This window comes from Ascaphus truei, chromosome 14 (assembly GCF_040206685.1).
Source record: "Ascaphus truei isolate aAscTru1 chromosome 14, aAscTru1.hap1, whole genome shotgun sequence".
In the NCBI taxonomy this organism is placed as follows: domain Eukaryota; kingdom Metazoa; phylum Chordata; class Amphibia; order Anura; family Ascaphidae; genus Ascaphus; species Ascaphus truei.
This window is the reverse complement of record NC_134496.1, coordinates 57,173,078-57,195,310: the sequence shown is the minus strand read 5'-3', so window position 1 is coordinate 57,195,310 and position 22,233 is coordinate 57,173,078. Positions and strand designations below refer to the sequence as shown.

Sequence of the window (22,233 nt, the reverse complement as noted above, 5' to 3'; positions counted from 1 at the left end):
GATACCCGATGCGAGCGCATATACCAGGGATACCCGATGCGAGCGCATATACCAGGGATACCCGATGCGAGCGCATATACCAGGGATACCCGATGCGAGCGCATATGATACCGGGGATACCCGATGCGAGCGCATATACCAGGGATACCCGATGCGAGCGCATATACCAGGGATACCCGATGCGAGCGCATATACCAGGGATACCCGATGCGAGCGCATATACCAGGGATACCCGATGCGAGCGCATATACCAGGGATACCCGATGCGAGCGCATATACCGGGGATACCCGATGCGAGCGCATATACCAGGGATACCCGATGCGAGCGCATATACCAGGGATACCCGATGCGAGCGCATATACGAGGGATACCCGATGCGAGCGCATATACCAGGGATACCGATGCGAGCGCATATACCAGGGATAGCCGATGCGAGCGCATATACCAGGGATAGCCGATGCGAGCGCATATACAAGGGATACCCGATGCGAGCGCATATACCGGGGATACCCGATGCGAGCACATATACCGGGGATACCCGATGTGAGCGCATATGATACCGGGGATACCCGATGCGAGCGCATATGATACCGGGGATACCCGATGTGAGCGCATATGATACCGGGGATACCCGATGCGAGCGCATATGATACCGGGGATACCCGATGCGAGCGCATATGATACCGGGGATACCCGATGCGAGCGCATATACCGGGGATACCCGATGCGAGCGCATATACCGGGGATACCCGATGCGAGCGCATATACCGGGGATACCCGATGCGAGCACATATACCGGGGATACCCGATATGAGCGCATATGATACCAGGGATACCCGATGCGAGCACATATGATACCCGATGCGAGCACATACCGGGGATACCCTGCCCCGTCATTACACCCAATCTCTGCCCTCTCACACCGTGCCCCGTCATTACACCCAATCTCTGCCCTCTCACACCCAGCCCTGTCATTACACCCAATCTCTGCCCTCTCACACCCTGCCCCATCATTACACCCAATCTCTGCCCTCTCACTCCCTGCCCCGTCATTACACCCAATCTCTGCCCTCTCACACCCTGCCCCGTCATTACACCCAATCTCTGCCCTCTCACTCCCTGCCCCGTCATTACACCCAATCTCTGCCCTCTCACCCTGCCCCGTCATTACACCCAATCTCTGCCCTCTCACACCCTGCCCCATCATTACACCCAATCTCTGCCCTCTCACACCCTGCCCCATCATTACACCCAATCTCTGCCCTCACACCCTGCCCTGTCATTACACCCAATCTCTGCCCTCTCACTCCCTGCCCCATCATTACACCCAATCTCTGCCCTCACACCTTGCCCCATCATTACACCCAATCTCTGCCTTCACACCCTGCCCCGTCATTACACCCAATCTCTGCCCTCTCACACCTTGCCCTGTCATTACACCCAATCTCTGCCCCCTCACACCCTGCCCCGTCATTACACCCAATCTCTGCCTTCTCACACCCTGCCCCGTCATTACACCCAATCTCTGCCCTCACACTTTGCCCCGTCATTACACCCAATCTCTGCCCTCTCACACCCTGCCCCGTCATTACACCCAATCTCTGCCCTCTCACACCCTGCCCCGTCATTACACCCAATCTCTGCCCTCTCACACCCTGCCCCGTCAATATACCCAATCTCTGCCCCCTCACACCCTGCCCCGTCATTACACCCAATCTCTGCCCTCTCACTCCCTGCCCCGTCATTACACCCAATCTCTGCCCTCTCACACCCTGCCCCGTCATTTCACCCAATCTCTGCCCTCACACCTTGCCCCATCATTACACCCAATCTCTGCCCTCACACCCTGCCTCGTCATTACACCCAATCTCTGCCCTCTCACACCCTGCCCTGTCATTACACCCAATCTCTGCCCCCTCACACCCTGCCCCGTCATTACAACCAATCTCTGCCCTCTCACACCCTGCCCCGTCATTACACCCAATCTCTGCCCCCTCACACCCTGCCCCGTCATTACACCCAATCTCTGCCCTCTCACACCCTGCCCCGTCATTACACCCAATCTGTGCCCTCTCACACCCTGCCCCGTCATTACACCCAATCTCTGCCCCCTCACACCCTGCTCCGTCATTACACCCAATCTCTGCCCTCTCACACCCTGCCCCGTCATTACACCCAATCTGTGCCCTCTCACCCTGCCCCGTCATTACACCCAATCTCTGCCCTCTCACACCCTGCCCCGTCATTTCACCCAATCTCTGCCCTCACACCTTGCCCCATCATTACACCCAATCTCTGCCCTCACACCCTGCCTCGTCATTACACCCAATCTCTGCCCTCTCACACCCTGCCCTGTCATTACACCCAATCTCTGCCCCCTCACACCCTGCCCCGTCATTACACCCAATCTCTGCCCTCTCACACCCTGCCCCGTCATTACACCCAATCTCTGCCCCCTCACACCCTGCCCCGTCATTACACCCAATCTCTGCCCTCTCACACCCTGCCCCGTCATTACACCCAATCTGTGCCCTCTCACACCCTGCCCCGTCATTACACCCAATCTCTGCCCCCTCACACCCTGCTCCGTCATTACACCCAATCTCTGCCCTCTCACACCCTGCCCCGTCATTACACCCAATCTGTGCCCTCTCACCCTGCCCCGTCATTACACCCAATCTCTGCCCTCTCACACCTTGCCCCGTCATTACACCCAATCTCTGCCCTCTCACCCTGCCCTGTCATTACACCCAATCTCTGCCCTCTCACACCCTGCCCCGTCATTACACCCAATCTCTGCCCTCACACCTTGCCCCGTCATTACACCCAATCTCTGCCCTCTCACACCCTGCCCCATCATTGCACCCAATCTGTGCCCTCTCACACCCTGCCCCATCATTGCACCCAATCTCTGCCCTCTCACCCTGCCCCGTCATTACACCCAATCTCTGCCCTCTCACCCTGCCCCGCCATTACACTCAATCTCTGCCCTCTCACCCTTCCCCGCCATTACACTCAATCTCTGCCCCCTCACACCCTGCCCCGTCATTACACCCAATCTCTGCCTTCTCACACCCCGCCCCGTCATTACACCCAATCTCTGCCCTCTCACACCCTGCCCCGTCATTACACCCAATCTCTGCCCTCTCACACCCTGCCCCGTCATTACACCCAATCTGTGCCCTCTCACACCCTGCCCCGTCATTACACCCAATCTCTGCCCTCTCACACCCTGCCCCGTCATTGCACCCAATCTGTGCCCTCTCACACCCTGCCCCGTCATTACACCCAATCTCTGCCCTCTCACATCCTGCCCCATCATTACACCCAATCTCTGCCCTCTCACACCCTGCCCCGTCATTACACCCAATCTCTGCCCTCTCACACCCTGCCCTGTCATCACACCCAAACTGTGCCCTCTCACACCCTGCCACGTCATTGCACCCAATCTGTGCCCTCTCACACCCTGCCCCGCCATTACACCCAAACTGTGCCCTCTCACACCCTGCCCCGTCATTACACCCAATCTCTGCCCTCACACCCTGCCCCGTCATTACACCCAATCTCTGCCCTCTCACACCCAGCCCTGTCATTACACCCAATCTCTGCCCTCTCACTCCCTGCCCCGTCATTACACCCAATCTCTGCCCTCTCACTCCCTGCCCCGTCATTACACCCAATCTCTGCCCTCTCACCCTGCCCCGTCATTACACCCAATCTCTGCCCTCTCACACCCAGCCCTGTCATTACACCCAATCTCTGCCCTCTCACACCCTGCCCCATCATTACACCCAATCTCTGCCCTCTCACACCCAGCCCTGTCATTACACCCAATCTCTGCCCTCTCACTCCCTGCCCCGTCATTACACCCAATCTCTGCCCTCTCACTCCCTGCCCCGTCATTACACCCAATCTCTGCCCTCTCACCCTGCCCCGTCATTACACCCAATCTCTGCCCTCTCACACCCAGCCCTGTCATTACACCCAATCTCTGCCCTCTCACACCCTGCCCCATCATTACACCCAATCTCTGCCCTCTCACACCCTGCCCTGTCATTACACCCAATCTCTGCCCTCTCACTCCCTGCCCCGTCATTACACCCAATCTCTGCCCTCTCACCCTGCCCCGTCATTACACCCAATCTCTGCCCTCTCACACCCTGCCCCATCATTACACCCAATCTCTGCCCTCTCACACCCTGCCCTGTCATTACACCCAATCTCTGCCCTCTCACACCCTGCCACATCATTGCACCCAATCTCTGCCCTCTCACCCTGTCCCGTCATTACACCCAATCTCTGCCCTCTCACCCTGCCCCGCCATTACACTCAATCTCTGCCCTCTCACCCTGCCCCGCCATTACACTCAATCTCTGCCCCCTCACACCCTGCCCCGTCATTACACCCAATCTCTGCCCTCTCACACCCTGCCCCGTCATTACACCCAATCTCTGCCCTCTCACACCCTGCCCCATCATTACACCCAATCTCTGCCCTCTCACACCCTGCCCCGTCATTACACCCAAACTGTGCCCTCTCACACCCTGCCCCGTCATTACACCCAATCTCTGCCCTCTCACATCCTGCCCCATCATTACACCCAATCTCTGCCCTCTCACACCCTGCCCGTCATTACACCCAAACTGTGCCCTCTCACACCCTGCCCCGTCATTACACCCAATCTCTGCCCTCACACCCTGCCCCGTCATTACACCCAATCTCTGCCCTCTCACACCCTGCCCCGTCATTACACCCAATCTCTGCCCTCTCGCACCCTGACCCGTCATTACACCCAATCTCTGCCCTCTCACACCCTGCCCCGTCATTACACCCAATCTCTGCCCTCACACCTTGCCCCATCATTACACCCAATCTCTGCCCTCACACCCTGCCTCGTCATTACACCCAATCTCTGCCCTCTCACACCCTGCCCTGTCATTACACCCAATCTCTGCCCTCTCACACCCTGCCCCATCATTACACCCAATCTCTGCCCTCTCACACCGTGCCCCGTGATTACACCCAATCTCTGCCCTCTCACACCCTGCCCCATCATTACACCCAATCTCTGCCCTCTCACACCGTGCCCCGTGATTACACCCAATCTCTGCCCTCTCACACCCTGCCCCATCATTACACCCAATCTCTGCCCTCTCACACCCTGCCCCATCATTACACCCAATCTCTGCCCTCTCACACCCTGCCCCGTCATTACACCCAATCTCTGCCCTCTCACACCCTGCCCCGTCATTACACCCAATCTCTGCTCTCTCACACCCTGCCCCATCATTACACCCAATCTCTGCCCTCTCACACCCTGCCCCATCATTACACCCAATCTCTGCCCTCTCACACCCTGCCCCGTCATTACACCCAATCTCTGCCCTCTCACACCCTGCCCCGTCATTACACCCAATCTCTGCCCTCTCACACCCTGCCCCATCATTACACCCAATCTCTGCCCTCTCACACCCTGCCCCATCATTACACCCAATCTCTGCCCTCTCACACCCTGCCCCGTCATTACACCCAATCTCTGCCCTCTCACACCCTGCCCCGTCATTACACCCAATCTCTGCTCTCTCACACCCTGCCCCATCATTACACCCAATCTCTGCCCTCTCACACCCTGCCCCATCATTACACCCAATCTCTGCCCTCTCACACCCTGCCCCGTCATTACACCCAATCTCTGCCCTCTCACACCCTGCCCCGTCATTACACCCAATCTCTGCCCTCTCACACCCTGCCCCATCATTACACCCAATCTCTGCTCTCTCACACCCTGCCCCGTCATTACACCCAATCTCTGCCCTCTCACCCTGCCCCGCCATTACACCCAATCTCTGCCCTCTCACACCTTGCCCCATCATTACACCCAATCTCTGCCCTCTCACACCCTGCCCCGTCATTACACCCAATCTCTGCCCTCTCACACCCTGCCCCGTCATTACACCCAATCTCTGCCCTCTCACACCCTGCCCCGTCATTACACCCAATCTCTGCCCTCTCACACCCTGCCCCGTCATTACACCCAATCTCTGCCCTCTCACACCCTGCCCCATCATTACACCCAATCTCTGCCCTCACACTTTGCCCCGTCATTACACCCAATCTCTGCCCTCTCACACCTTGCCCCATCATTACACCCAATCTCTGCCCTCTCACACCCTGCCCCGTCATTACACCCAATCTCTGCCCTCTCACACCCTGCCCCGTCATTACACCCAATCTCTGCCCTCTCACACCCTGCCCCGTTATTACACCAAATCTCTGCCCTCTCACACCCTGCCCCATCATTACACCCAATCTCTGCCCTCTCACACCCTGCCCCGTCATTACACCCAATCTCTGCCCTCTCACACCCTGCCCCGTCATTACACCCAATCTCTGCCCCCTCACACCCTGCCCCGTCATTACACCCAATCTCTGCCCTCTCACACCCTGCCCCATCATTACACCCAATCTCTGCCCTCTCACACCCTGCCCCATCATTACACCCAATCTCTGCCCTCTCACACCCTGCCCTGTCATTACACCCAATCTCTGCCCTCTCACACCCTGCCCCATCATTACACCCAATCTCTGCCCTCTCACACCCTGCCCCGTCATTACACCCAATCTCTGCCCTCTCACACCCTGCCCCGTCATTACACCCAATCTCTGCCCTCTCACACCCTGCCACGTCATTGCACCCAATCTCTGCCCTCTCACACCCTGCCCCGTCATTACACCCAATCTCTGCCCTCTCACACCCTGCCCCATCATTACACCCAATCTCTGCCCTCTCACACCCTGCCCCGTCATTACACCCAATCTCTGCCCTCTCACACCCTGCCCCGTCATTACACCCAATCTCTGCCCTCTCACACCCTGCCCCGTCATTACACCCAATCTCTGCCCTCTCACACCCTGCCCCGTCATTACACCCAATCTCTGCCCTCTCACACCCTGCCACGTCATTGCACCCAATCTCTGCCCTCTCACACCCTGCCCCGTCATTACACCCAATCTCTGCCCTCTCACACCCTGCCCCATCATTACACCCAATCTCTGCCCTCTCACACCCTGCCCCATCATTACACCCAATCTCTGCCCTCTCACTGGCTGCTTCGTCATTCTTGCTGTTTTTGTTTTTTAGCTTTTGCCCGGTACCTTAAAGCTCGGGGAGAGTTTGCACAGCTCGGGGAGCATGGAGAATGGGGGCAAGACGATCAACAATGGCGAGGAGGATGAGATGGTAAATTGTCTGTCTATTTGTGTTATTTCATAGCAACATAATAAGAAATCGATACCGGGTCGGACATGTTACATGTAAAAATGACATACAACATTTGTCAAAAGCATGTGCTACCAAAAGTGAATGGCTTATTTTCTCATAGCCCTTTACTTTCATTCCCCTTAAAATAATTGAACCCATCTCACAAATGTACGTGCCCCACTAAATACAAAATACTACAAGAGCTTTTTTTTATCACTGCAAGATACCCAAAACCTGGAGAGATTTGGGACCTGCGCCACTGCTGGGAGCTTCACTTTGTGTTGCTCGGCCTCTAACATACAGCAAAGTCCTTCGCCCCAGAAAAGGTTCTGTTTGCAAATGGTGTTACTGCATTGTGAGGAGGCAGTGTCTGCCTGCCAATATACATACTTAGTATTTCTGTACAAGCCACCATGTTAATTGTCTGTTGGTGTGTTTTAAAACAGGTTAGACTTCTCTGCGTAAAGATTGCGCGTCACTCGGATAAGTCTTTGCATCTGAGCGATCAGAGCGTACCAACAGGATTTATAGAGAGCAATATAGAACAAAGGTCCAGAAAACCAGTGCTACAGAACCGCTGAAGAGTATATGTGTATAGAATGATTTTGTATACAAAGTCCCATATGAGTCCAAGAAATGGAATTATATATTCAAGGTGTTCAGAAAAAAAGTTTCAATCCATCTGATTTGGTAGTAGTATGTGATAATATTGCCACTCAGAATTTAGCCGTTTTTCTCCAAAGTGGGGATTTATAGATAATAAGGACAGGTGTAGCCTGTTAGACTGATCTGACCCTTTCTCCACCCCACCTATATGGAGTAACCACTTAATGTATAAGAAAACAATCACAATACAGATGATGGGTAACAGCCTTGATGTGGGATAGTACTCACAAGATATGAGAAATTCTTGACTCCTTTTGAAGTGCTTCCAGCAATGAAATAGCAATTTAGTAATCCCAGGATAGGGTCAGCCGTGCACAGCAACGGGAACAGGAAAAATAGAGCTCAGCACATCAAAAAAGTTCAAAGCGATTTATTTGTAGAGGTGACATCAGGGATACGTGGGCAACAGGTAACTGACGCGTTTCGCGCATATTATTGACAAAGCACCTAATACACTCGAAACGTGTTCGTTACCTGTTGTCACCTCTACAAATAAATCGCTTGTAACTTTTTTTTAATGTGCTAAGCTCAATTTATCCTGTTCCCGTTGCTGTGCGCTGCTGACCCTAACCTGGGATTACTAAATTACCAACAGGATTTGTTAGGTCTGAGTATTCTGGAAAGGACCTGCCTGTCTTTCACATCACTTAATCCTGCACTAATGAAAGGGATTTCCTGTAATTAGAAATTAAACTAAAGCCCCCACTTTGATTCCAGGAAGTCCTTTGTACTCTTAATAAGGGAACAAATATTTTGGTTTCTTATATTCTCAATAGTCTGTAAAATAAGGGAAACTTGGAACCGTTTGTTTTGTAGCTGTCGCTGATAAAAGAGCGTATTGGGGAAAACGGTGAGGTTTGGTGTGGTGGGTGTATGATGGTGTTCGCTGTGATGTTGCAGTCTGCCGTATCAGTAAACGATTTACACTGCAAGAAGTCTTACAAATAATTTTATTTAGCTCAAATGATTTAGCTATATCCAGTTATTTACATTTGTTTTGTGTTCACTAAAATATCTCTGCAAACATTCACTAGAGCGATTTCCTACCAAATGCCATCTTTCCTGAAACAAAAAGTTACATTTTTCCTTACTGCACTAAGTAGAAATAGCCATGTTGGTGCAGAGTAAATAAGTAAATAAGACCTTCAGTTGTAGGTGTTTCCTTTTTCTTTTGCACTAACAATTGATACTAGAAGACACGCTTTCAGGAGTTCTCTCTTCCTCAGGTCAGCAATTCTGATTTACATCCGCTAATACTGAAGTACTCATTTACTTTGCAATGTCACAGCTCCATCAATTCCATCTTCTGTGCTGGTCAAGCAATATTTTGTCAGCCCCTGCCGTATATAAAGGGTTGATGACGGTTTCCTTACATTGCTTATACCATGTGATTGCTTACATCCCTCCGCAGTACACATAATGATGCCTGACACATTTTGCAGCAGCTTAATCCAATTACACTCTTCGGCCAGTGCAATAAAGCATATGATTGTTCATCATTTGTGTCCATGTTTCCACGCAGGAGATTTCCGGTTACAATTTGTGCCGCTGGAAGCTGGCTCTAGTTGCTGTGGGAGTGTTCTGTACGGGCGGCTTCCTCCTCCTCCTTCTCTACTGGATGCCTAAGTGGCGTGTGAACGCAACATGCAACCGAGGAACACTGAAAGATTGTGACGTTGTGCTACTGAGAACAACTGTAAGTGTGTGTCGGCCGCGTAACCACACCTGGAACAGATTCGTGTGTACATCTCATACACGCCTTACTGGTGTCCACACGTTTCACGTGACCAACTTGCGTAAAACGATCAGTTATTGTACCCTTTGTTTTCTGAACTCCTTATAGGAGAAAGGGCCCAGCATGGCACGGCATTATGTAGGTGCCGATCATTTATTTTATAGATGCATTGAAGGAACAATCGAAGCGGCACTTTTATTTTGTTTAACATTGGATTGATGCAGGGGGTCTTCTGCGCTGAACCCCATTAATTTAAGCTCTGGGACCCCCAGCTTCCGGAGATGCTTACCTCTGTAGTAGGTGCCTTTAAATCTTGTGGGAACTAAAGCCACAATTTTACAAATAGGCAGTGAATTTGAAAACCCGATATATTTGGTTTACATGAGTATTATATTAACCCCAAACATGGTGTTTGTGGCGTTCTCTGAGGATGGCGCTTGGAATCGCTGCTGTAAGACATGGCGGTTTTGTTAGGTGGGGGTCTGTGGCGTGACGCAGTACTTCTATACTTTCTGTTGGGCTAATGGTCAGAGTGGAAATACATTACAGATCATTATTTGCTTTACTATGGATTGTTTCCGCTAATGATGCACGCCTTTCCCGCTGACTTTTTACTTGGTGTATGACGTTCACCATTAAACCCTCAATGTCCCATGGATTAAGTGTCGCAGCCGGATGAATCCCTAATACACCGTGAGTCACAGACCTCGGCCTGCAGAGCATGAATAATTCACATTTCTGTATCACACAATTTATATCGTCGACTGAAATGTGATCTCCAGGGTTTCAGCACTGTGGGGTAAGAGATAATGGGGAAGGGCAGGGTGGCAGACCTGTCTGGGGCATGTGAATGTGCTCACAAGTGATATCTTTGTGATATTCAGGATGAAAGCTTTGGGATCAGATGATAATTCTGTACTCAGCGCGGTGTTACCTCTCACCATTTTTAATGCAGTAGTTCTATACCTTTACGAAACTAATTATCTATGCTGCCTATCGATTGACAAAGATCCCGCATCCCTGGGCTCACAATATGGCCGCCTATTTTAAAAGAGGAAGTGCCGTGCTTTTCTAAAGGGTTGCTATAGCAACACAAGGAAGCTTAATACTTTAAAACTCATGAAAAGGGGCATACAGAGTGGCCATTTCTGGGACAAAAAAAAAACGCAGTAAGTTTTATCTAATACTACACAACTAATTTATAAAAAAATAATAAATAAAACACACGGAATTTGCAGGTACAGGCCCTTTACGCTTTGTGCCCCAGATCTAGCAAAGTGAAATATGTCCCATCATACAGACATCTCTATCTGCCCTGGCTGCATATCTTTGGGGCAGAAGGGAGGCCAAAACATTTTGATTTCTCCAATCTTTATGCTGTAGAAATATGCGAAAGTGGCGTTCTACCACAAATTGCTGCATTAACCATGTTCCTGTTCTGTAAGGTATACCAAACAAAAGTGGCTTCTTTTTAAGTTCCTGCACCAAATGAGCAAGGAGCTTAAAATACAATCAAATTTCTTGTATTCATAAACCTTTTGTTCGTTTCTCAGGATGAATTCCGGCTATGGTTTTGTGCAAAGGTTCGCACCTTCTTGTCTCCGGGAACAGAAGTGTTTCAGAGCCCTGAATCCATGCTAAGCAAAGTGGCCAATGGGCACACAGAACACCTGCCTGAGAGCCCCACTGAACACGATGAAGACGACCCCATGAATAATGCAGCAGTTCCATTACACGAGGTACAGTATGTGCGGCTTCATGCATAGTCCTTATTGCCATTATAGGTAGCTAGGTGTGTTATTACTTTTACCGAGGTCACATTTCAGGCTCCATCTTGCATCTGCCTGCGGATCTCAGCCTCGGGCCCGCAGGGCGTGCTGATGGGTGACAGCTTCGGCCCCACGCTGGTGGGTGAGAGCCTCGGCCCCGCAGTGTGCGCTGGTGGGTGATAGCCTCGGCCCCGCAGTGCGTGCTGGTGGGTGAGAGCCTCGGCCCCGCAGTGTGCGCTGGTGGGTGATAGCCTCGGCCCCGCAGTGTGCGCTGGTGGGTGATAGCCTCGGCCCCGCAGTGTGCGCTGGTGGGTGATGGCCTCGGCCCCGCAGTGTGCGCTGGTGGGTGATGGCCTCGGCCCCGCAGTGTGCGCTGGTGGGTGAGAGCCTCGGCCCCGTAGTGCGTGCTGGTGGGTGATAGCCTCGGGCGTGCTGGTGGGTGATAGCCTCGGCCCCGCAGTGTGCGCTGGTGGGTGAGAGCCTCGGCCCCGCAGTGTGCGCTGGTGGGTGATGGCCTCGGCCCCGCAGTGTGCGCTGGTGGGTGATAGCCTCGGCCCCGCAGTGTGCGCTGGTGGGTGAGAGCCTCGGCCCCGCGCTGGTGGGTGATAGCCTCGGCCCCGCAGTGTGCGCTGGTGGGTGATAGCCTCGGCCCCGCAGTGTGCGCTGGTGGGTGATAGCCTCGGCCCCGCAGTGTGCGCTGGTGGGTGATAGCCTCGGCCCCGCAGTGTGCGCTGGTGGGTGATAGCCTCGGCCCCGCGGTGCGCGCTGGTGGGTGAGAGCCTCGGCCCCGTAGTGCGCGCTGGTGGGTGAGAGCCTCGGCCCCGCAGTGCGCGCTGGTGGGTGATAGCCTCGGCCCCGCAGTGCGCGCTGGTGGGTGAGAGCCTCGGCCCCGCGCTGGTGGGTGATAGCCTCGGCCCCGCAGTGTGCGCTGGTGGGTGATAGCCTCGGCCCCGTAGTGTGCGCTGGTGGGTGATAGCCTCGGCCCCGCGCTGGTGGGTGATGGCCTCGGCCCCGCAGGGCGCGCTGGTGGGTGAGAGCCTCGGCCCCGCGCTGATGGGTGATAGCCTCGGCCCCTTAGTGTGCGCTGGTGGGTGATAGCCTCGGCCCCGCAGTGTGCGCTGGTGGGTGATAACCTCGGCCCCGCAGGGCGCGCTGGTGGGTGATAGCCTCGGCCCCTTAGTGTGCGCTGGTGGTGATAGCCTCGGCCCCGCAGTGTGCGCTGGTGGGTGAGAGCCTCGGCCCCGCAGTGCGCGCTGGTGGGTGATAGCCTCGGCCCCGCAGTGTGCGCTGGTGGGTGATAGCCTCGGCCCCGCGCTGGTAGGTGATAGCCTCGGCCCCGCAGTGCGCGCTGGTGGGTGATAGCCTCGGCCCCGTAGTGTGCGCTGGTGGGTGAGAGCCTCGGCCCCGCAGTGCGCGCTGGTGGGTGAGAGCCTCGGCCCCGCGCTGGTAGGTGATAGCCTCGGCCCCGCGCTTGTGGGTGATAGCCTCGGGCCCGCAGTGTGCGCTGGTGGGTGAGAGCCTCGGCCCCGCAGGGCGCGCTGGTGGGTGAGAGCCTCGGCCCCGCAGTGCGTGCTGGTGGGTGAGAGCCTCGGCCCCGCAGTGTGCGCTGGTGGGTGATAGCCTCGGCCCCGCAGTGTGCGCTGGTGGGTGATAGCCTCGGCCCCGCGTTGGTGGGTGATAGCCTCGGCCCCGTAGTGCGTGTTGGTGGGTGATAGCCTCGGCCCCGCACTGGTGGGTGAGAGCCTCGGCCCCGTAGTGCGTGCTGGTGGGTGAGTGCCTCGGCCCCGCAGGGCGCGCTGGTGGGTGATAGCCTCGGCCCCGCAGTGTGCGCTGGTGGGTGAGAGCCTCGGCCCCGCAGTGCGTGCTGGTGGGTGAGAGCCTCGGCCCCGCAGTGTGCGCTGGTGGGTGATAGCCTCGGCCCCGCGTTGGTGGGTGATAGCCTCGGCCCCGTAGTGCGTGCTGGTGGGTGAGAGCCTCGGCCCCGCAGGGCGCGCTGGTGGGTGATAGCCTCGGCCCCGCAGTGTGCGCTGGTGGGTGAGAGCCTCGGCCCCGCAGTGCGTGCTGGTGGGTGAGAGCCTCGGCCCCGCAGTGCGCGCTGGTGGGTGATAGCCTCGGCCCCGCAGTGTGCGCTGGTGGGTGAGAGCCTCGGCCCCGCAGTGCGTGCTGGTGGGTGATAGCCTCGGCCCTGCGCTGGTGGGTGAGAGCCTCGGCCCCGCAGGGCGTGCTGGTGGGTGATAGCCTCGGGCGCGCTGGTGGGTGATAGCCTCGGGCGTGCTGGTGGGTGATAGCCTCGGCCCCGCAGTGTGCGCTGGTGGGTGAGAGCCTCGGCCCCGCAGTGTGCGCTGGTGGGTGAGAGCCTCGGCCCCGCAGTGTGCGCTGGTGGGTGATAGCCTCGGCCCCGCAGGGCGCGCTGGTGGGTGATAGCCTCGGCCCCGCAGTGTGCGCTGGTGGGTGAGAGCCTCGGCCCCGCAGTGTGCGCTGGTGGGTGATAGCCTCGGCCCCGCAGGGCGTGCTGGTGGGTGATAGCCTCGGCCCCGCAGTGCGTGCTGGTGGGTGAGAGCCTCGGCCCCGTAGTGTGCGCTGGTGGGTGAGAGCCTCGGCCCCGCAGTGCGTGCTGGTGGGTGAGAGCCTCGGCCCCTCAGTGCGTGCTGGTGGGTGATAGCCTCGGCCCCGCAGGGCGCGCTGGTGGGTGAGAGCCTCGGCCCCGCAGTGTGCGCTGGTGGGTGAGAGCCTCGGCCCCGCAGTGTGCGCTGGTGGGTGAGAGCCTCGGCCCCGCAGGGCGTGCTGGTGGGTGATAGCCTCGGCCCCGCAGTGTGCGCTGGTGGGTGAGAGCCTCGGCCCCGCAGTGTGCGCTGGTGGGTGATAGCCTCGGCCCCGCAGGGCGTGCTGGTGGGTGATAGCCTCGGCCCCGCAGTGCGTGCTGGTGGGTGATAGCCTCGGCCCCGTAGTGCGTGCTGGTGGGTGATAGCCTCGGCCCCGCAGTGCGTGCTGGTGGGTGAGAGCCTCGGCCCCGCAGGGCACGCTGGTGGGTGAGAGCCTCGGCCTTGCAGTGCGTGCTGGTGGGTGAGAGCCTCAGCCCCGCAGGGCGCGCTGGTGGGTGAGAGCCTCGGCCCCGTAGTGCGTGCTGGTGGGTGATAGCCTCGGCCCCGTAGTGCGTGCTGGTGGGTGAGAGCCTCGGCCCCGCAGTGCGCGCTGGTGGGTGAGAGCCTCGGCCCCGCAGTGCGTGCTGGTGGGTGAGAGCCTCGGCCCCGCAGGGCGCGCTGGTGGGTGAGAGCCTCGGCCCCGCAGTGCGTGCTGGTGGGTGATAGCCTCGGCCCCGTAGTGCGTGCTGGTGGGTGATAGCCTCGGCCCCGCAGGGCGCGCTGGTGGGTGATAGCCTCGGCCCCGCAGTGCGTGCTGGTGGGTGATAGCCTCGGCCCCGCAGGGCGCGCTGGTGGGTGATAGCCTCGGCCCCGCAGTGTGCGCTGGTGGGTGAGAGCCTCGGCCCCGCAGTGTGCGCTGGTGGGTGATAGCCTCGGCCCCGCAGGGCGCGCTGGTGGGTGATAGCCTCGGCCCCGCAGTGTGCGCTGGTGGGTGAGAGCCTCGGCCCCGCAGTGTGCGCTGGTGGGTGATAACCTCGGCCCCGCAGTGCGTGCTGGTGGGTGATAGCCTCGGGCGCGCTGGTGGGTGATAGCCTCGGGCGTGCTGGTGGGTGATAGCCTCGGCCCCGCAGTGTGCGCTGGTGGGTGAGAGCCTCGGCCCCGCAGTGTGCGCTGGTGGGTGAGAGCCTCGGCCCCGCAGTGTGCGCTGGTGGGTGATAGCCTCGGCCCCGCAGGGCGCGCTGGTGAGTGATAGCCTCGGCCCCGCAGTGTGCGCTGGTGGGTGAGAGCCTCGGCCCCGCAGTGTGCGCTGGTGGGTGATTGCCTCGGCCCCGCAGGGCGTGCTGGTGGGTGATAGCCTCGGCCCCGCAGTGCGTGCTGGTGGGTGAGAGCCTCGGCCCCGTAGTGTGCGCTGGTGGGTGAGAGCCTCGGCCCCGCAGTGCGTGCTGGTGGGTGAGAGCCTCGGCCCCGCAGTGCGTGCTGGTGGGTGATAGCCTCGGCCCCGCAGTGTGCGCTGGTGGGTGAGAGCCTCGGCCCCGCAGTGTGCGCTGGTGGGTGATAGCCTCGGCCCCGCAGGGCGTGCTGGTGGGTGATAGCCTCGGCCCCGCAGTGTGCGCTGGTGGGTGAGAGCCTTGGCCCCGCAGTGTGCGCTGGTGGGTGATAGCCTCGGCCCCGCAGGGCGTGCTGGTGGGTGATAGCCTCGGCCCCGCAGTGCGTGCTGGTGGGTGATAGCCTCGGCCCCGTAGTGCGTGCTGGTGGGTGATAGCCTCGGCCCCGCAGTGCGTGCTGGTGGGTGAGAGCCTCGGCCCCGCAGGGCGCGCTGGTGGGTGAGAGCCTCGGCCTTGCAGTGCGTGCTGGTGGGTGAGAGCCTCGGCCCCGCAGGGCGCGCTGGTGGGTGAGAGCCTCGGCCCCGCAGTGCGTGCTGGTGGGTGATAGCCTCGGCCCCGTAGTGCGTGCTGGTGGGTGAGAGCCTCGGCCCCGCAGTGCGCGCTGGTGGGTGAGAGCCTCGGCCCCGCAGTGCGTGCTGGTGGGTGAGAGCCTCGGCCCCGCAGGGCGCGCTGGTGGGTGAGAGCCTCGGCCCCGCAGTGCGTGCTGGTGGATGATAGCCTTGGCCCCGTAGTGCGTGCTGGTGGGTGAGAGCCTCGGCCCCGCAGTGCGTGCTGGTGGGTGATAGCCTCGGCCCCGCAGGGCGCGCTGGTGGGTGATAGTTTCGGCCCCGCAGGGCGCGCTGGTGGGTGATAGCCTCGGCCCCGCAGTGCGTGCTGGTGGGTGATAGCCTCGGCCCCGCAGGGCGCGCTGGTGGGTGATAGCCTCGGCCCCGCAGTGTGCGCTGGTGGGTGAGAGCCTCGGCCCCGCAGTGTGCGCTGGTGGGTGATAGCCTCGGCCCCGCAGGGCGCGCTGGTGGGTGATAGCCTCGGCCCTGCAGTGTGCGCTGGTGGGTGAGAGCCTCGGCCCCGCAGTGTGCGCTGGTGGGTGATAACCTCGGCCCCGCAGGGCGTGCTGGTGGGTGATAGCCTCGGCCCCGCAGTGCGTGCTGGTGGGTGATAGCCTCGGCCCCGTAGTGCGTGCTGGTGGGTGATAGCCTCGGCCCCGCAGTGCGAGCTGGTGGGTGAGAGCCTCGGCCCCGCAGGGCACGCTGGTGGGTGAGAGCCTCGGCCCCGCAGGGCGCGCTGGTGGGTGAGAGCCTCGGCCCCGCAGTGCGTGCTGGTGGGTGAGAGCCTCGGCCCCGCAGTGCGTGCTGGTGGGTGATAGCCTCGGCCCCGCAGGGCGCGCTGGTGGGTGAGAGCCTCGGCCCCGCAGGGCGCGCTGGTGGGTGAGAGCCTCGGCCCCCAGGGCGCGCTGGTGGGTGAGAGCCTCGGCCCCGCAGTGCGTGCTGGTGGGTGATAGCCTTGGCCCCGTAGTGCGTGCTGGTGGGTGAGAGCCTCGGCCCCGCAGGGCGCGCTGGTGGGTGAGAGCCTCGGCCCCGCAGTGCGTGCTGGTGGGTGAGAGCCTCGGCCCCGCAGTGCGTGCTGGTGGGTGATAGCCTCGGCCCCGCAGGGCGCGCTGGTGGGTGAGAGCCTCGGCCCCGCAGTGCGTGCTGGTGGGTGAGAGCCTCGGCCCCGCAGTGCGTGCTGGTGGGTGAGAGCCTCGGCCCCGCAGGGCGCGCTGGTGGGTGAGAGCCTCGGCCCCGCAGTGCGTGCTGGTGGGTGAGAGCCTCGGCCCCGCAGGGCGCGCTGTTGGGTGAGAGCCTCGGCCCCGCAGTGCGTGCTGGTGGGTGAGAGCCTCGGCCCCGCAGTGCGTGCTGGTGGGTGAGAGCCTCGGCCCCGCAGTGCACCATATTCACTGAGGTTTGTAGAAGTAACGATGATAAACGGGCTGGGTTATATTACTCTGACCCAGGTGTTTTCTGTTCTGGAGATGAAGTCACCGCTTGTGCATTGAGTTGGTGAGAGGGGCGGGTGACATTTTCTTCTGTTTAGTGATTGCTAAATCGGGGCCATGTGCTTCTCTATACAGCGTGTTCTGTATCAAGGAATATTTTTGCCCATTATCAAATAGGATTGAAATGGATTACAATAAACAGGAAACAGTCAGAAAGGGCAAATGGCTCTCTGTGTTACTCTTCTCTCTGTGTTACTCTTCTCTCTGTGTTACTCTTCTCTCTGTGTTACTCTTCTCTCTGTGTTACTCTTCTCTCTGTGTTACTCTTCTCTCTGTGTTACTCTTCTCTCTGTGTTACTCTTCTCTCTGTGTTACTCTTCTCTCTGTGTTACTCTTCTCTCTGTGTTACTCTTCTCTCTGTGTTACTCTTCTCTCTGTGTTACTCTTCTCTTTGTGTATTGTGTTAAGAGATGCCTGCACAGAAGGTCCTACAGACCGTACCAATATACATACAGACTGTTGGTGTTGGCAGACACCCATGAGCTCGCATGGAAATGTTTTGCGTATGGTATTAAGGGAAACTGTCATCATTGGACAGCTGCCCGGTGTTACACGTTGTATGGAAACCAAGCCTGGCGAAGCGTTTTGTGCCATCTACAAGACGCAGAAGAATTTGGAGACCCCGTGGGTCACCCTGAAACTAAAGCAGCACGGCGCTATTGATCGCTTGCACCGCGCGGCGCTATTGATCGCGTGCACCGCGCGCGGCGCTATTGATCGCGTGCACCGCGCGCGGCGCTATTGATCGCGTGCACCGCATGCAGCGCCCGCGGCGCTATTGATCGCGTGCAGCGCCCGCGGCGCTATTGATGGCGTGCACCGCGCGCGGCGCTATTGATCGCGTGCACCGCATGCAGCGCCCGCGGCGCTATTGATCGCGTGCAGCGCCCGCGGCGCTATTGATGGCGTGCACCGCGCGCGGCGCTATTGATCGCGTGCACCGCATGCAGCGCCCGCGGCGCTATTGATCGCGTGCACCGCGCGCGGCGCTATTGATGGCGTGCACCGGTGTTATTTTTTTAGAACTCTGCATGTCTGATCTGACTTTAAACCTTTGCTTTGCAGGTTCGGTATTTCGTGCAGCACAGTGTTACATACTACTGGAACGATTTGCATCAAGCATTTAACTTTTTAAAGTAAGTGTATTTGTTTAATGAAGCTCTGCGTTTGGGTTCTGGTTTGGATGGAGGAGAGGAGTAAATCTTTTCGAGCATATTTATACAGCAGTGCAAAGTACGTCCCTATCTTAACCTGTCTGTAGATTTCGTTATCCAGGAGTCATTTTCATCTGAAATACCATGTTGTGAGCAAAACGAAATATATTATTGAGACTGTGTCCCTGCACCTACAATTGCTCGCTACATGCCTAATATTTCACGCGCGCTTCTTGCCTAATATTTCACGCGCGCTTCTTGCCTAATATTCCACGCTCGCTTCTTGCCTAATATTCCACGCTCGCTACATGCCTCATATTCCACGCTCGCTTCATGCCTAATATTCCACGCTCGCTACATGCCTCATATTCCACGCTCGCTTCATGCCTAATATTCCACGCTCGCTACATGCCTCATATTCCACGCTCGCTTCATGCCTAATATTCCACGCTCGCTACATGCTTAATATTCCACGCTCGCTACATGCCTCATATTCCACGCGCGCTACGTTTTTTATTTCAGCTCCAGGAACCCCCTGCTTACAGAGATAATTACCTCCTGTAGGGGGTGCCGGTATCTATGCAGATCGGGAACTGTGTGCCAAACATAATGGCGGTTTTAAATGTCCCACGGGCCAATAGGAAGCCAAGACATCATCTGTTGCAGGTTCCTATTGGCCAACGTGACCGGGACCTTTAAACTTCAGAGATACCGGTCCCCACTACGAAGGTAAGTATCTCTTCAATTATTTCACCATTTAATTTGCAGGTTTATAGTAATGTCTATAAGATGCAATTCTTATTGTTAGTAAATACTACAGAGCAAGGGAAGAGGATTCTTTTAAATAAACTGAAAAACTATAAATGTGAGCCTCCAGCAATACTATTTTGACTCCTGAATGTAAACTCTGACTTTTTAGGGGTCTGGATGAGGGTGTTTCATGTGCTGCAATCCACAGTGATCACAGCAAAGGATTAAGCAAAGAAATACACAATTACAGGTATGTTCTATGTGCTGTGTATACATTGTCACACCGATACCTGCTGCCTGTGACATTGTATAGTTATCGGCAGGTTTATTGCTGCCCAAATTACAAGGCCATGTTCTTAGCCCATAAGGTTATGTCTGCATAGTAGCAATGTCCCTTGCAGCTATATACAGCACCTATATACTCTGCTCAGTAACTCATTCTGCTGATAAGCGGGCACTTGTTTGGTAATACACGTTGGACCACTATACGGGGGAACTGTTTATTGTGGGATATAATCCCTTATTATATTTTCATTCATGTGTTTAACCTTGGCTATTTATAGTTCTAAATAGTTATCATGTTTCATGGAAGAATTTTATGCTTTCTCATATTTGTGATCGGTAAAATGATACAAAACGTCCGTGAATATATTTCTACGTTTCGCTTTGCAGCCTGGCTCCTTAATCCCCTTTATTAATAATTGATCCAGGTAACGCAGGCTTTAGTAATGGGTGTCAAGCACAAAGTTACCAAATAATGTGCAGAGGAAAGGTGCTTGTGATACAATCATTGATTTCTTATTTTTTCCCCACTCAGAAAATTGTTTTATGGAATAAATGAAATCTCTGTTAAAGTGCCTTCCGTTTTTAAGCTTCTGGTTAAGGAGGTAAGTACAACATTAGGGTTTTGTTGTAAAATCACCAATTCATGAAAACTGGATAAATATTGTATGGGTTTTTATTTTTTGTGGCGTTGGGAGGCTTTTTTCTTTTTTATAATATTTGCTGTTTTTTATATAAAAACCACTACTGCCAGAAAAGGAAGCTTGCCACGATCAGTTCTACGCTTTTTACAAGAAAAAATAAATCAAGATAACCGATTTATAGAATGACACACAAATATCTTATTGTGTGAAGTTTGTAACTAGATCAAGACAAGTGTGTGTGTATATAGATAGAGATAGAGATGTGCACACATCATATACACACACACTCACCCCATATATACACCCACACACCCCGTATATATACACCCACACACCCCGTGTATATATACACGCGCACACACGCACATCGGGCTCCTGTTCTTGTTGGATTTTGTTCCTCTTGGAAGGAAGGATGGCTATTGTTTGGGATAATCAGCCCCTGATATCTGTTCCTTTTGTTTCTAGGTTCTCAATCCTTTTTACATTTTTCAGCTGTTCAGTGTTATTTTGTGGAGCACAGATGAATATTACTACTATGCATCGGCCATTGTGATAATGTCTGTAATATCAATTGTTAGTTCGCTGTATACCATTAAAAAGGTACGTCCGGGTTATTTCTCACTGTATTACACAAAGCTACCTCTCAGTAGGGATCCCGTACCCCGCTGCCAGGAAATGGGGTGATGTGTGTTCCTGACTTTAAATCTGCACAGCGTAGAGAGCTTCTGACAGCACAGAGCACAATGTAATACCGTGAAGCACACGCACTGTGAGCATACCGTGAAGCACACGCACTGTGAGCATACCGTGAAGCACACGCACTGTGAGCATACCGTGAAGCACACGCACAGCGAGCATACCGTGAAGCACACGCACTGTGAGCATACCGTGAAGCACACGCACTGTGAGCATACCGTGAAGCACACGCACGGTGAGCATACCATGAAGCACACGCACTGTGAGCATACCGTGAAGCACACGCACAGCGAGCATACCGTGAAGCACACGCACTGTGAGCATACCGTGAAGCGCACGCACTGTGAGCATACCGTGAAGAGCACGCACTGTGAGCATACCGTGAAGCGCACGCACTGTGAGCATACCGTGAAGCGCACGCACTGTGAGCATACCGTGAAGCGCACGCACTGTGAGCATACCGTGAAGCGCACGCACTGTGAGCATACCGTGAAGCGCACGCACTGTGAGCATACCGTGAAGCACACGCAGTGTGAGCATACCGTGAAGCGCACGCAGTGTGAGCATACCGTGAAGCGCACGCAGTGAGCATACCGTGAAGCACACGCAGTGTGAGCATACCGTGAAACACACGCACTGTGAGCATACCGTGAAACACACGCACAGCGAGCATACCGTGAAGCACACGCACTGTGAGCATACCGTAAAGCACACGCACTGTGAGCATACCGTGAAGCACACGCACAGCGAGCATACCGTGAAGCACACGCACTGTGAGCATACCGTAAAGGGCACGCACAGCGAGCATACCGTAAAGCACACGCACTGTGAGCATACCGTGAAGCGCACGCACAGCAAGCATACCGTGAAGCACACGCACTGTGAGCATACCGTAAAGCACACGCACTGTGAGCATACCGTGAAGCGCACGCACAGCGAGCATACCGTGAAGCGCACGCACAGCAAGCATACCGTGAAGCACACGCGCTGTGAGCATACCGTGAAGCGCACGCACAGCGAGCATACCGTGAAGCGCACGCACAGCGAGCATACCGTGAAGCACACGCGCAGTGGGTAGCGTGCTGCTTCCCTATGTAACGTTCAGTGATGTGTTGTTTTCCTTTGTCCCTGCAGCAATATATAATGTTACATGACATGGTCGCCGCTCACAGTGTTGTCAGAGTGTCTGTGTGCCGATCAAACCAAGGTAAATCCTGTCTCTATTCCTGGTCCCCTTTATGGCCCGGGCCTGGCTTCCTGGTCTGGTGCAGACACA

General features: G+C 56.1%; 1 protein-coding gene across 4 annotated transcripts in view; it reads left to right on the top strand.

Annotated features, from left to right (window-relative positions):
• The window catches only part of ATP13A3 (ATPase 13A3), a 135,398-nt gene that overhangs the window by 64,131 nt on the left and 49,034 nt on the right, over nt 1-22,233 (top strand). For 3 of the 4 annotated variants that reach the window (XM_075571085.1, XM_075571083.1, XM_075571084.1), the window contains exons 2-9: nt 7,143-7,241; nt 9,451-9,624; nt 11,217-11,402; nt 18,497-18,567; nt 19,505-19,585; nt 20,153-20,222; nt 20,727-20,861; nt 22,092-22,164. In XM_075571085.1, coding sequence (XP_075427200.1) covers nt 7,194-7,241; nt 9,451-9,624; nt 11,217-11,402; nt 18,497-18,567; nt 19,505-19,585; nt 20,153-20,222; nt 20,727-20,861; nt 22,092-22,164 — 838 coding nt within the window. In that variant the 5' untranslated portion in view covers nt 7,143-7,193. The remainder of the gene's footprint in view (nt 1-7,142; nt 7,242-9,450; nt 9,625-11,216; nt 11,403-18,496; nt 18,568-19,504; nt 19,586-20,152; nt 20,223-20,726; nt 20,862-22,091; nt 22,165-22,233) is intronic. The other variant, XM_075571086.1, reaches the window with a different exon arrangement.